We start from the raw sequence: 16,199 nt of genomic DNA, 5'->3' as shown, positions 1-16,199 counted from the left end.
AAGTCAAAAAAAAAAAAGAAAATGAAACCACATTTGTTTTAACTTTACATTTAGCTGTCATGGAAACGAGTACAAACGAGAAATAACGTCTCTTGGGAGAGCATAATTTTGAATAGTCACGTTGAAATTTTCTCCTCTTCTATCGGCAATGTTTCATAATCTGCAGTGTTGGAAAACTGATCATCGATATGTCAAAAACATTCGATAACGTGCCTGTGGAAAACAACACAACAAATAACAAAATACGAAACAAAATGTAAAAGCTCGTACAGGATTCGTACTGAAGTATTTCAATATAAAAACAGTTCCATTTCTGTGATAACATTTTAAAAATAATAAAAAAATATTTTTCTATTGTTTTTACACAAATTTGTTGAAACAGTTGAAATATTATTAGTATGATTTTTAAGAAATATTGAAATACAGTTGGCATTAATTTATTCCCCCTTTATTTCGTAATAGGTTCCTTTTTGAATTTTGTAAATATCATTCTTACTTTTTTAATGATATTTTTCTCAAACTTAGTAAAATTTAAATTTTTCACTGTACTTTGGCAAAGGCTTAAAATTACATGATATTTCCATTATGTAGAATGTAGACGGTTCGCGCGCTTCTCGTCGTCGGTTCATAATCCATAGAACGTGACTGGACACGAACGGCAAAATGCACGGGTCACCTGTCCATTTAGAAAGCGTATGATACGCGATTAATTAATTAAATTAGCTTATGCGCACCATGGGCGCCAAGGTGAGTGCATGCTCATGAACGCGTCGAAGTCATTTCACGAGCTCTCGTATACTGGTTACATTTTCCTAAAATTACTTCAATTTCACCGTTTGATCTTTTTCAAAATTGTCTCTCCTTTTTTAATATTTAAAATACAAAGGGTTGCGAAAATTAGGTCAAACAACAGGTATGGCTCGTTGAAGATTATTTGATTAATTGAAATTTTACAAAGGTTTCATATTATCGAAATTATTGTGAATTCAATATATAAATTAAAATGTACAAAGAAAAACCGATACAATAATTAATTAACGTTCAACGTGAAGTGGTCGTTCGAATCCATTTAATTTATTTACACAATTTATGAGGTTCGAAACTCAAATCCTAGCGGTCTTTTAAGTGGAGTAGTTCCGGACTCCATAATACCCCATAGAAAGTCAACGAGCCCCATGCGGCTGATCGTTGGTCCAATCGTAATCGTAGTGAAATTTACTCCTGTTGAAAACTCTATTCACGTGCGAACTTTGAAACTTCTACCAGATAGAAAATGTATGTTGATTTTTCATTAATTGCTATTCAAGTTGGCCAACCTTCTGCTAACTTAACGTTTACATTCCATGTAACTTCACCATTTAAAAAATGGCACCTTGCTACAATATAATATTAATCCACTGTGTCAAGTAGTAGATACATCTTTAATTAAAATTTTACATAATTCAACGTTAGAATTTAATTTTCTTAAAATAGCACAAATTTTTTAAATCACCCCGTATATTTCAAAATGTAATCAAAATTTGTTTAAACGTACGAGAGAAGCCAATTGATAGGCAGATATTTGCTCGAGACACGATCGATCAGTTTTCCAATTCATTATCGATTTTATAATTTTAATTCGCTCGAAAGAATAAACTTAATTAATAAAACGATCGAACGCAAACATCGAAGGGCGAATGCTTTTAACCCGTTGCAGAAAGCCATTATCGGGCGAGCGTTTTAAAAACTTGGATAGGGCCAGCTAGATCGATTACTCGAACGGGTCGCGAATAATTGACGCGTCAAGTTAAACAGAACGAGATTTAGAAACGCTAGAAATACGATTTCGAGCGGGCTAAAGCGTTTAAACGTGTTTAATCATCACTCTCTTCAAGTAAGAAGATCGTTTCGGGAGGATAATTATTCTTCTAGCAACGGATAAATTCGTTCCATCGAACGGTATATTCGCGAAAGGTTCGTAGATAGTACCATTCTTTTTTTTTATTCTTTTTAACCACCCTTCGTTTCGAATCGACGGGACGGTAAGGCGAAAAGAATTTCAACTTTTAAATTATAGAAAATTACGCTTTGCCGAACGTCACGACGTTGGTTCCCAGTTTTTCTTCGAACCATTTCTCTTCCAGCAATCCTTTAACCACCCTTCGTTTCTCGTTTTATTACCTTCGATCGTCGAACCACCTCGAAGAGTTATAATTGCGAACAGGGAGGGATCGTTAACCTGGACTACTTTGTTACGACCTGTCGAAGTTATGGCTTTTGTCATCATTCATGTGCTTTTCGATGGAGAATAATAATTAGCCTTACTTTTTTAGGAAAAGGGTCGATGATTTCATAATATTTGTTAAATATGAATGCAATTTTATATGTTTTCATATAGTTATCTTTATTTTATAATATTAACTATGAAATATGTTAAAACAACTTTCAGAGATTATCTAGGAATTTTTTCAAGTAGAAACAATGAATAGCTTCTTCGCAGTAAATATTTTAGTGGTTCCATTCTTAATTGTTCGAGTGTGCCAGCAATGTTATTCTGGTGAAGTGTGCCAGCTAATGGTTAATCAATGTAACTTCTTTTATCGCCTAGAATAGAAATAATGAAATCGTTAAATATTTCCTTTAGAGGTATATAATTACTTCGCCACTTCTATTACTTGTTCCCCAATCACCAGACTTTATCATTATATATTGATGGCGTTTAACGATGAATCTTTTTCTGGATTTTCAGAGCACGCCTGCAAGGACTTCCGGTGTACTCAGAACGAATTTTGCATCGAGACGGACCTCCTTTGTGACGGTGTGAATCACTGCGGCGATGGCTCCGATGAGGCTACCTCCATCTGTGCCAGTAAGTTCTAATTACCAACGATTCATTTCGAACCCACCCTTACTTCGAGAAGGGTGGCTCCTTTCATATTTCGAGTGAAATACGCCGATGGCAAATTGATTTCCCATCGAATCGTTCAACTCTAACGATGGAGAGGAATCGTCGAATTATTATTGAAATTACTATTTAAACTTCTTTATCATGAATTATATTCTTTTATGGAAAAATTCTTTTTTCTATTTTATTACATTAATCCTAGGTAGATGAAGTTTTGCCGCGTTCTGATTTTATATTTCTTTATTGATAAAATTGTGATTGGAAATTTCGTTTAAGGTACCTTAGAAAATCATTAACTTTTTCAGGACGAATGATTCCTTAGCTTCCACAGAGTACTATTAATTCAAATTAATTTTAAATCATTACAATAAATACAGAATGATAAATTATTATGACAATTATGTTTGGACACACATACGCGTCGATCGCCCGCAATAAGTAATTAGTACTTTGATAAAGTAAATAAAAGTGAAATGTAGCAGCGGTGAAAATTTCTGAAATTAATATTTGTCTACTTATATGTTTGATTAATAAATCTTGTTATTATTTCAGATTCCGAGACATCAACAATTTTGGGCATGCAGAAGATCTGGTTTGCAGTTGCCCTCGTTTTTCTGATACTGAGCGTGGCAGGTCTGGTGACGGCGGCCGTTCTCTGTTTCTGCAGGCAACGGGCCACAACCCCAAGGCACCCCCATAACGCGCACAACGCCCAGTCTCATCCTCCAGTCAGCTTCCCATGTGAGTCACAAAAAGCACACTCGTTCGCGTCCGCACACGGTTTATATTTCTTGTGTCATCGTTGCTTAGCCATGTTGCTCGGTGTGTTTGTGTATTCGTTCGGCCAACAGCCAGTTCACCGTTCATCCACCCTTTTTCAGCCTTTTTTCACCCTTGAAAACATACCGGTTCCATGTATTTCAGAGTTGAACCCCCCGAAAGTCGAGGGAGATCTCCCGATGCATGAGTAAACTTGGACAGGGTTGAAAGCTTGTATGGTGGACGATGGTTTTTTCCTCGTGTTTTTATTTTCTGACTTACATTGCATGTTTACAGTGAAAGGGGTGAGCGCGTAGCGCGTGTATGAATTTCCGGGTGGTTTTATTTTTAGCTGCACTTCGTTTGAATATTTATGGAATTGGATAGAATAAAAAATATATATTAAAAATTATTTATGTTTTGGAAATATAGCGGAATGAGGATGTTAGGGTTGGGGAAATAATGGAAACATTGTGTGTTCTGTGTTGCTATTATTATCACTATTGTCGCTGTTATTGTTACTGCTATTGCTTTCACTATCACTATTTATATTATTATAATATTACCATTACTATTACATTGTAATTTTATTCGGAATGGTTGCTATTCTATGACAGGATCATTGAAAGCTTCATCGTCTAAATAAAATTACATTTAATTACCGTCTAAGATCCAGTCTTCAATGAATGAAGAATGCACCCCTGAGCTTTCAGTTCATAAACTGTGTATAATTTGACGTAATAAACGCGGTATAGATAGAACGCGCACGGTTTTACAGTGTGCCGTGTTATTAATTTATCAAAGCGAGGGACTAATTAGTTTCGCGCGAGATTAATTTAACATGGGGAAAATAGGTTAAACTCAATAGGATCTCACGCATGAAAGCTTGCCAGTGGTTTTGCATAGAATTTGCAGCTGGTTTTTTGATGAAAGAACCGAGATTAAAGGAATCGAGGCTAGCTTTCTTTCACCGATGTAATTTCGGATAACACGCGACACTAAAATTAGGTTGTTTCGAACATCAAATTATCGTTAATTACACCAATTGTGAATTCTAATGACCAGTGTTTCTGAAATTCTGTGTGAATTAAACCATAAATGTACAGGATTTAATTGATTGTTTCTACACAAAAGTTTCATTTCACTTCTTATTTATAAGAAGAAATTAATTAATGTTTTGATATTTCAATGAAGGTATAATCAAGAATATATTTTAATGGCAATTAATGAAAATTGAAAATTAATTTTTCATCTGAATCATTGAAAATGAAAAGTGCTTTTTTTCGTAATAGTGTAAAGTTTTGATTATTTAAAATGTATGAAAGAAGTTTAATTAGGTACATTTAATTAACTAACTACTAACTAATCATTGTTTTTTAACTCATTTCAATTCACTCACACTCTTTCGTTTAAAATAATACCTTGCTAAATTAGATAATTAGAAGTTAGTAGAAGGGATAGTATTGTTTGACGATGCTGTTTGATCAAGTAATCTAAGTCGACGATACGTTTCGAATTCGAGGTACGAATCAATTTAAGCTGTTCTAATTGCATCACAAAAGTTAATCAATTTGCGCTTCTGAGAGTTACACGGTCCCCTGGATCCTGTATAAGTTTGCCTGGTAGTTTCAGTTACGTTTCCTTGTCTCTCCTAATTGTTTATTACCCCGGCCGTGCTTCTAAAGTCGTAGACTGCTTTAGAATTTAGTGTAACAGAGTTGGTAACACTGTACAGAAATTGGTGCACCTGAGGCTACACTACACAGCATTTAATAATAGGTTTTCCTTAGTACCAGGAATACCGAACCGTCATTTGCGTACGTATTAGATCGGGTTTCCGCATTGTACCCTTGTTGCTTCGAGGAAGTGCTTGATTGTCTTGATAAAGCAGTAAGGATAAATCATTTTTTATGCTTGAATCGACTGTGAATTATCAATTTTCTTTAATAAATCTTGTTTCACTCTGAAATGCTATTTTTGCTGCAAACAGAACAATTAATTATTTATATTGCACCGTGTTTTTTATTATTATCATATTCTCTTTGTGCTTGATTATTATGTGATATTATTATGTGTCTTGACTATTAATACTAATATCAATAATATTTAAATATTATATTTATTTAATAATAGAACATATTTGCAGCTTTGAAATATTTAATAAAGGGTTAATTAAGAATATTTCTTTCCAAAGATATAAAGTGAAATTTTCACAAAATGTTATTTCATGATAATGATTCAAGAATCATGCAAATTTAATGAAATAATTATTCCATCATTGTTAAATCATCAAGTAGTCATCACTGATCGGTGTATACCTTATTAAATCAGAAAATTACGTATTTAATGAGGTAAATAGGCTGTGCAATTGTCAGGATAAACAGTCGTGTGGTTGAAAATTTACGGGACAAACTGGGAACCGCATTTTAACTCGTCAGCAATTAATAACACATTGTCGCGTATTGTAATACATGTTGCAGCCGAGTTAAATGGTAACGTATGATCGACCGCAAATTCATTTTTCACCGTGATATGTGATCACGAGGGAATGTACGAGCACAAATACCGTGACCGTAAATATTAATCGACCGATATGTATCGTAGAAGCAATATTCATTTGAAGATCGAACCTCCTTAATGAGAAATTGTGATTAAGTATCACGCAATACGCGTTACATAAAGATGCGATAAAGAGTGTTACATCGATTCATTTTTTACCAGAAATTTCATTTGTAAATTGAAGTACATAGTTGCAGGAAAAGTGGCAACTCATAAACTGAAAAAAAAAAGGAAAAAAACTTTAAAACTTTGCAGAAATGTAGTTCAAGTAACGTTAATAACGAAAGTATGTTTTATTTCCGCGATAAAACGACCCTAGGGGTGAAAACAGCACATCAAAAAAAGTTATGAGTTTTCATATTATTCATACAATATATGTCAAAAGTTAAAAACTATATAACTTTGAATTTAACCTTTTTTTTTTAATTTAAAAAAATCAAAACTTAGATATTTTATATAATAATTTGATAATTTTTGAATACTAGGTGTAATATCTTGAGAGTCATTATTTTATAGTAATTATTTGTTACATAAATATTTACATTAACAAATATTGAGAACATTATTCCACTAAAGATAAGAAGTAGCATAAAGAAAAAGAATGGAAAATTAACCGAAAGACAGCTTTCTTTGCCACTGTTTAACTTTCCATCGTTATCTTTCGGTTCAAGCAGAAGAACTTCAGAAATAGATAGAACTTGTTAAAAGTTTTCTTGATTGCAAATGCTCCTCAAGAACAACCGAGAAATCGTGCAAATAAAAGATACCATTCAGCACTGAATATCTAGTAAAACCCATATAACCCTTCAACGACGGACCATGGACAGAGCCCCAATTTTATTCAATTTTGTATTTCATACTATTTTCATTTTCTAAATTTTACACTGTTCCTCTAAAAATTATCCTTTCAATATAGGAAACTCTTACGTTTAAAATTTATATATTTAACATTAGATTGATATTTTGGTACATATTTTGTAAGTTTGGATCAATTAACCCAGTCTCCGCTGTTCAAGGGTTAATACTTTACCAGATTGCTGATATTCATTCGATATGTCGCTAAAATATTGATATTTGTCTGATATTATATTTTAAATAACAAATGAGTGTCTATAATTTGAAAAGGTATCAAATGGGTATCAATACTTCTGTGGAATATGAAATGGATATGGATACTTTTATAAAAGTATCAAATACATATCAATCCTCTTTGTTTAACTATACATTTAATACTATTTGATACAGTATCATAATTTGAGAGGTGGAATCAATAGTATTAATTACGTATCGTTTCAATCACAGGTGATAGAACAAGTGAACGATATACATTATTTTTACCATATTTCTTGAATATTTTAAAATGTTAATTAAAATAACTAAGAGGTCAGTGCCTTGAATCACTCTCTTCTCGTGTTTTAATTAATCAGCTAATCAATTAAAATAAATCTAATATCGTGCCGTGAAAGATATTTATTATCAATTTATTGTTTCACTTGGGGGCGTTAAATTTTCAAGACACCAGTGAAAGCAACAAAGGCCTGTAACTCTAGTAAAAAGAACTTCCGCGATTCGTGCGTGAGTAGGGTCTGTGTATCATTGAATTTCCTGAGGTTATATCGATCGAGAAAGGACCGAGGACGAGGCAACGGCACGAAACGAAACGAAGGAAACGTTTGGCGGAGATTAAAAGACAGAGCCGAGGCCAGAGCCTCGAGCCTTAATTTCCGTCCTGCGAATAATTCAACCTAGCTAAAGTCTGCTTCTGCTTGGCTAGTAAGGTGAGACATTATCCGCATCGCGAGACGCTAATAAATCTTACAATGTTCCTGTTTGCCCGTTATCAAGTCACCTCTCGCTCCATTACACTCTGTCACAGAAGAGAGTATCCGTGAATTACACATTGGTAAAGGGCGCAGCTAATAAAATCATTCCTCAAAGTGACCTCTAATACCTTTTGAAGTCACTTGATCGGTATTAGTAGTGTTCTTGTAACAGACACGAGTTCGAAGTAGTGTTTCAACAAAGAAAATTAAAAAAAGAAAAAAAAAATAATTGCACAGTTAATTTTTTAGAGACTTTGGGTAATTTTTACAGGACTGCCTTTAGAGGTTGTAAAACAGGGCAAAGATAAGATTATTGAAAGTATTGCTATTCCAAGCACCACTCCCCAGCGCAACAATATAATCAAGTATCTCATTAATTAACAGCTCTAATTTTATACCTACGCGTAAATAGCGTATGCTCTTTGCAGAAACATGTTTACTCGGTTTACTTATCAGTTAGGTAACACCTGTGAAAACGCCCACGTAAATGGATGAAAACGAACGTTTCGGCAATGAAATCGACGTGGCACTTTGTCTAAACGGATTGCGTGTAATTATCGTTGGATAATCGTGGCGCATTATGGCTTATTACAAGAGATCGAACGCCGACCACGAGCTGGGTGCAATTTGTTTGCGGCCGTTTCGCGATAGCGGCGAACCAACGAGCCCTTTGATTTATCACCGAGCACGGTTATACAGAGAGTTGTCGACCAACGAGACGCGATTCTTTTTTTTTCCCCCCTCTAACGTTAGCATTTCCGGTGAACGATATCGTCGGCTACGGAATGCTCGACGTGCGGTCGCGTATTGCCGTTCCAACCCGTGAACGCATTTATTCGCAGATGACGTGCACCTTCGTACAATTTCGACGAAATCCGTATGGGGAGGCGTTGGTCGCATTCCGCGGCCTCGTTTGACCCACCGGCTCGTTCCGCTTCTGACCACGGTAACGTTTGTAAAATATTTTATGGTTGATGGTGGTCGTTTTGCGATGGAGACGCGAATCTACGGTTCAACATACTCTGCAATCTGTACAATTGTTGGCTGATGGCTTGCGCAGCATTTTAAAGCTCGACGTTTGTGGATTTTTAAATTCGAAAATTGTTTATTTTCTAACACGGTTAGCGTTGGTATTGATAAATTAATGATATTTAATTTATGAGCCAATTTAATTAATGATAAATTAATGAACCGTTAGGCTACGTTTTGGCCAACAAAATGATCCTTGTTATTAAAGCTTTCAAGTATAATTCTGTAATTAATTTTTCCTAAAATATAGAAATGCCTTTAGCCTTCAAAATGTTAATAATATAGAAATTTAGTGGTGGTTTATGATAAAAATTAGCATTCACAGTAGTCTAGCCACTTACTAAACTATAATTTATGTTTAAATAACTCTATAGGTGTAATAAATCTAAAGAACTGTATTATACGTTTGAGTTTGGCCATAGTAGGAAGATTAATAATGTTTGCTGTCATTAACGAGGCCAGAAGCAGTGTTTCAGCAAAACCAAACACATTATTTTGAAACTTCCTCCAGGATTGTTTTCCCTCGGAATGACTAGCAAAGTAAAGTTGCCATTGCCTACTGTGGCAGTTCGCATGACTGGAAAAATGCGAAAGAACTCGGTAATACTGGTAGGAAGTTCGAAGAAACGGGCAAAGAAGCGTTGCTCGACCAGCAATGGTAGACTCTGGCCTCGTTCCAACGAAACATCGACCGTTTTCAACCCTGTTTCTTCATCCATTGCCGCTGGAACAAGCAAGATAGGGCTAGAGACCTTTCTTCTTTCCTTTTGTAATTTTATGCTGAGTCGTTCGTACTGGAACGATGGAACAATTCTAGATGATTTCAATCATTTTGCTTCGATTGGTTTTGCTTGAAACTCGTATGTTTTTATATTTAACCCTCTGTCGGCATTTTTCAAGATTTGTTTTCAAAACTTCATGAGTTTAACAATTGTTAATGTTAAATACTTAAAGTGAAGTGTAATTACACTATGGAAGTTTGATCAGTTATTTTAAGAACGCATCATCGGTCAAATATTTATTTCGGAAGTGGCCGTGAAAGTGGACGTTTACATCCGCCGTGCCTCTAGAAGGTGAAATTCTCATATGATTTAGTATGCGACTCGCAAACGTTAACTTTCGCGGTAAACGTTAGACGAATGACAATCGTGGCCAAAAACACTTTTACGTTCGTTTCGAAAGAGGCATACAGTGCCTGTATGTCCTAATTACGTGTCGCCTCTTCAATTATCGTCATTATGTATCAATGACAAAAGGAAACCGCTGGCAAGGCTCAAATGCACTACTCACTAGAACCACCAAAGGCAGTCCAGCTGAATAGCTAATAAAATTCTTCTAATAGTTTCTTTTTATTATTTTTTTTTTTATTTTATGACAAACGTTTAATGTTTCCTTTTTTTGTTAAATAGAACGTAAGTGTCGCCATAAAATTTTAATGCTTCCAATAAAATTCATAAAACAGTTGCCATTATTAATGTATTAAATCCATAATTACCATTATTAAATATATTAAAATATATTAGTAAAGTCAAAAATTATTTGAAAATAACGAGTAATTCTTTTATATCGTTAAAGTTTATATTTCTGGAGCGCAACGAAAAACTATTCGTTAGGTTCCTCATTAATAATGCATCAGACCAGTTTAGTTCAGAAATACTCTGAGGAAACAGTAATAACTATGATTCTTTAACAAACAACAGAACCAAGCAGTTTGTGTACATCGTAAATATAATTAAACCGTCGAACTTTGCAGTTGAGGTTACTATTCGAAGCTCTCAAAGCAAGTTTCATTATCTTTCTGCTCTTAAAATTCACTTGTTTAGCAAGATTTTGCTTCAATGCAAATAAGTCTACAACGTGATGAAAATTCCGTTTCTGGATATTTTCATCACAGAAATCTTATTTTATAACAAATTCCAATAACTAAAATTGTAAGTAATTAGAAAGGTAAAAAATATTTAAAATTTGCCTAAATTACGTTTTCATTTTCATGAGCAGAAACACAATAGCTCGATTTACAATTTACAACGTTGTATTTTCGAAGCGATCATCTGCAAAGCGTAATTAGTGTAACGATCAATTCAGAAGTGGCCTGGTAGAACGCGTCGTTACGAGTAAATAAAATATTAAATTGCCAATTACACAACGTATTTCAATCGGCTCGTTATTTTCGACGAAACGAACATTGGCAAAAGCGTCTTCGAATTAATCCGAAACCCGTTACCCTTGCAATTAAGCGTCGATAATTGGACGGGTAGCTTTTCGTTCGATCGTTCCAACAAAATCGAAAATGAAAAAATAACAAAAACCAATGTTTCATTGATTACCATTAAATGAAAATAACTGGATATAACATTGCCAATACTACTATGTAGTATTCAAATTTGAAGATAACAAAATAAGAATAATTATTCGAATTATTTGAACATCTAATTTTAAAAGTTTTTCAACCATAAAGAAGTATCTTCTATCATACCGGCAACCAAAGTAAAAAATTGAAAAGAAAAAAGATTAAAAAAAAAAAAAATTATACCCAACATATGCAACTGTTGCATATGCATCAAATATCTAACAAGTCGTATGACATTGAAAATCAACGTTAAAAATTGCAAAAAAGGAATTAAAAAAATTTCCAATGGAAGTATCTCTGACATTTAAAACAGGCTGCACACTGATGCAGCATGCAGCATGCACAATGCAAATGACGCACGCATGCGTCAAATGCATCCGCGCGAGCGCCGGACTGGGTTCTCTTCGTATAAATCTTTCAAACGATAAAATAATGCTGAAGCTTTGATTCGTTTCAATGTATAACTATTCAAAGTGAAAAATTTCTAAAAACCTTAAAGGTATAGAAAAATGATAGATGTACCTACAACTTGCCTAAAACTTGCAACAGCATACGTACCGTCTACCGTGCACCAGTTAGTCCGTCATCGTTTCGACCTTCGTCGAGGCTGCATCGCGATCGATCGTTGTGTTATCGAGCGTAACGCGTCAGAGCTTCCTAATCAGCCGAGCCGAGCGGAGTGGAGCGTAGTGCGGCATGCCCCTCTTTAGGGATTCCAACCTCGTCGTTGGCTGTACGTGCTGATTCAACGCGAAGTTTCCCTCACGACTAGCCGGTACACAGACCACTCGCTTAGTTTCCTCTCGGCAGTCGAGTGAAACCGACCCCAACAGCAAGGATCTTCAGCGTTCCCGGTGGTGGGCCGGCGGACCAGCTGGGACAACGAACATGGCAGCTCCGGTAGTTTGGAACGCACTTTATGTTGCTCTTTCGTTGGTCTTGACCAGCCGATCTTCCATGGCTAAACAAACGGAGACTTTCGTCGTCAGCAACACCATAGACCAAGGCGCAGGTGGAAAGGACTACTTCATAGGACCTTGTTTGGTGAATACCAATCAGACCTGTCCTGACAAAGAGATAACCTTCTTCCTTTACACACGGAGAAACTTCAACGAAAGCCAACAGATTCTGGTGGATGAAACTAGTTCAAACTTGGCCCAGACCAACTTTGACCCTTCGAAACCGACCAAGATAGTGATACACGGTTACGATTCCAACATGATGCTGTCCTACCTGGTGGACGTTCGTATGGAATACTTAAAGACCTATGACTACAACGTGATCGCCGTTGATTGGCATCGTTTAGCAAATGCTCCTTGCTACCCAATCGTCGTGCAGAACGTACCTCACGTTGGAGACTGTTTAGCCCAGTTGGTCCAGAGACTGAGGGACACAGGGGTCCAGGACATACACGTGATAGGATTCAGCTTGGGCGCCCATGTGCCTGGCTTTGCTGCAAACACACTGCACCCCTATAAGATATCTAGGATCACCGGGCTAGACCCAGCCATGCCTTTGTTCATCACCGACGACAAGAGCAGAAAGTTAGATGCTGGGGATGCTGAGTTTGTTGATGTATTTCATACAAATGCATTCATCCAGGGCAAAATTGAGATGAGTGGACACATTGACTTCTACATGAATGGAGGTATCAATCAGCCAGGTTGTTGGGACAGGTGGAATCCATTCGAATGTGATCACCATAGGTCGGTGATGTACTTTGCCGAATCTATCAATTCCGAAGTAGGTTTCTGGGGCTGGCAATGCGGAGGATTCGTCAATTACCTCCTGGGTCTGTGCCCACCGAGGTACCCAGCCACTCTGGCTGGGGATAAAGTGGACAAGAAGAGGAGAGGCTTCTACCTGGTGAGAACCCATGCTCATAGCCCGTACGCTATGGGGAATTTCAGTGTTAACCAGTTGGATATGTACACGTAAAGTGGAGTTAAGGATGGAGCGATAACGGGAACCCATGATGGAGACCACAAATACGTCTCAGATAACTGTCCCAGATAAGGAGACAAAAACAGGACGTGTGCGTGGGATGAGAACGACTGGCATGCTCGTGAACTCTTCGAGAGAAAAGTGTGAAAGTTCGTTGGTTGAAAAACGTGGCCCGTGTCAAGGTCAGGAGATTCCAGGCACCTGGTGCCCTGCTAATCGATATCGTGTTCCAGAAAGAAGTGGGGCTAACCTAAGCCGACTACACGTATACGTTTAGAAGCCGATTCTTTACCTATTTGACGCGCCCAGGAACGATTTGTAGCAATTTATGGTTGGTGGTTATCAAAGTTGATTTAAGCATTTATGGGGATAAATTATTTGAATATGAATCATGAGGATTTTTGCTTGGACTGATTAGGATGGTGCTGATGAAAGCATTTAAATGACGTGACTCCTTTGTACAATAATTATAATTTATCAACTGATAACATTAGTTCTTTTATATAACTGTTCTTTTAATAATAAATTTCTTAAGGATCCTTGAAAATTTAACTGAAAACCGAAATGGAGCAAGGAAATGACAAATCATTTTTAATTTTTCTTATATGCATTATTTTAGATATAGCTTTTCAATATTTATAATTTAAATTTTATATTCATTGTCATTTCCTATTGCATTTGGATCTTTCCAGGGATTTAATTGGCAGTGGTGACTTTTTTTTCTATTTTAAGATATGATTTAAAAGTAAATTGGTATCAGCTCAACAAGGATTAATACGTATACTGTATAAGATATTAATTCAACAAAAATGGAGTTTTCCATTCTAAAACATCAATGTATTTTTACGACTGACATCATTTAAACGCTTGTGTATAGTCAACGTTATTGATAGGAGTTTTATGATACTGACAATAAGATTGTTATAATTCTCTTACATAACTGCTTATGTAACGACGATATGTATACCTATCTAATGTGCCAGTAAAACAACAGAATTGTATTTTAGTATTTTACGTATTAATTCAAGATAGAAAAGTGGAACGTAATAATCCTTCGACAAGGATTGTAAATAAGATACCAATTGTTTATTAGCTCCATAGCAACTTATAAATGGGTCAGTATGAACCCATTCCTATCCTTTATTCCTGTTTTATTACTCAGGAATACAACAATCGATCTTTTCAACTTTAAAGATTATTTGCCTGAAAAATATGAATAAATTATAAATGTAAAACGTACCGAAACAGTATTTATTCTGCACAATGTACAATGAGAAAAATAAATGATCATCCTTCGTCTCAATACTTCTGTTACAATATACATTTTGATAAAAAACCTTGATAAATTTTCAAATTGTAATTAAAAATTTGAAATCAGTTATGTTGATTGATCTAACAATTTTAGTTTGAAGAAGTTTCATGTATGAGAGTAAATAATTGGTTTCTCTAGCGTCATTAGAACGAGGTGATTGCTTTCAATGGAACGTTTGCCAATTGTTAGGAACTTTCCAAAGGTTTACCGAGCATTCGCGACTATAAAAGGAATTTATAACTTTGAAGAGGCACGGTGCAAAGACCGTGGATTGTCTAAAGGTCCAGAAGCCTTAGCACGTGATCTTGTTAGTTTCTTTAAAGCCGACTCAAAGACGAAGAGGTTCGTATAAGTCACCGTGAAACCGTTTTAAGAGTCAAAGGTTTTACTAGATAAGTTTCAATTAACTTTGTCATCTGCTCGTTGACTCAAACTCCTTCGAATTTCAAAGATTTTATTACTATCTGTAAAAAAATCTCAGTCGGCGAATGCAAATTCGTATAAAAGATTGCAAGCTTCTTTCCTTTTCTGGAAATTGTGCAGAGGATTCATTTGGAAATTTAAAGAATATCTAATTGTGTCTAATAAACGAAATAAGAAACTATTACTTGATCATAGAAAATGAAAACATTGACAAGATTATTAATTTATTAAATTTAAATGCTTTTTAGAGAAGAAAATTGGGTTTCATAATTCATTTTGCTTTATAATTGCATTAAACTAAATTTAATTGAGATATGTCAATGATAACAGTGATTTGTTATCTCTTATCTTATCAAAAAGTATAAGTACAGAGTTATGGTTTTACCTTAGTAAAGAGATAGAAATTTAAGCTGTTTCTAAAATTTACAAATATAAATATAAAACTGTTTGCATATTTATTTAATGTATGTATATAAATATTGAATGTCGGTAAACACAATTAAGAGAATTATAAATTTCGATAATGTATTGATTAATAATTAATTAAATTATGTTCGCCTCATTAACTTATTTATGAACACGTTAAATTTCCAAATAATTTATACTCAAATGACACATAATGGAAGTCAATTAATATTTTTGAATGTTAAATAACGAAAACAATTTATCTCTCATTATTAATTACTACAATATGACGCTTAATTTATTTCAAAAATATTTGAAGTAATTGATTACAATAGAATCGTGTTTGGTGAATCTTCTTTGCTTGACGTCATCTAATTCAATTTATTCAATATCGTCAAAAGGATCAAATTAAATCTTGAACAATTTGAATATTAAACAAATGGAAAGCATGCTCTGGGGGTTGGATTGTATCCAAACAATTCGTTAGTAACTAACGAGGGCCTCGTTAGCCGGTACGTGATGCCAAAGATTATGAGAGCGAGAAAAAAAAAAAGTAGAAACATCAGATAATTTAATTAAAAAATTTGATCATCTCTGCTTAAAATATCGTAGCACATTTTATGAAGTAAATAAAATTTTCCATTAAAAGTTTTAATTTTCTATCAATAACGTTAGAAAATTAAAATTTCTTTAAGCAACTTCACATGCAAA

General features: G+C 34.9%; 2 protein-coding genes across 4 annotated transcripts in view; both read left to right on the top strand.

The window, feature by feature from the left end:
- LOC117611637 (uncharacterized) overlaps window positions 1–16,199 on the top strand; it is a 124,272-nt gene that overhangs the window by 89,735 nt on the left and 18,338 nt on the right. For all 3 annotated transcript variants that reach the window (XR_013062925.1, XM_076690686.1, XM_076690687.1), the window contains exons 4-5: window positions 2,729–2,848; window positions 3,437–3,625. Coding sequence is in view for 2 of the 3 variants with exons in the window: in XM_076690686.1 (XP_076546801.1) it covers window positions 2,729–2,848; window positions 3,437–3,625 (309 nt within the window). In the remaining variant the exon portion in view is untranslated. The remainder of the gene's footprint in view (window positions 1–2,728; window positions 2,849–3,436; window positions 3,626–16,199) is intronic.
- Window positions 12,060–15,306, top strand: LOC143305781 (lipase member H). Its single transcript, XM_076690688.1, has one exon. The coding sequence runs from the start codon at window positions 12,293–12,295 to the stop codon at window positions 13,340–13,342; it is 1,050 nt and encodes a 349-aa protein (XP_076546803.1). The 5' UTR covers window positions 12,060–12,292; the 3' UTR covers window positions 13,343–15,306.

The sequence above is a fragment of the Osmia lignaria genome, chromosome 10 (genome assembly GCF_051020975.1).
Source record: "Osmia lignaria lignaria isolate PbOS001 chromosome 10, iyOsmLign1, whole genome shotgun sequence".
Taxonomy (NCBI): Eukaryota; Metazoa; Arthropoda; class Insecta; order Hymenoptera; family Megachilidae; genus Osmia; species Osmia lignaria.
Note: the sequence above shows the minus strand (reverse complement) of the source record. Positions and strands in the feature narration are given on the sequence as shown.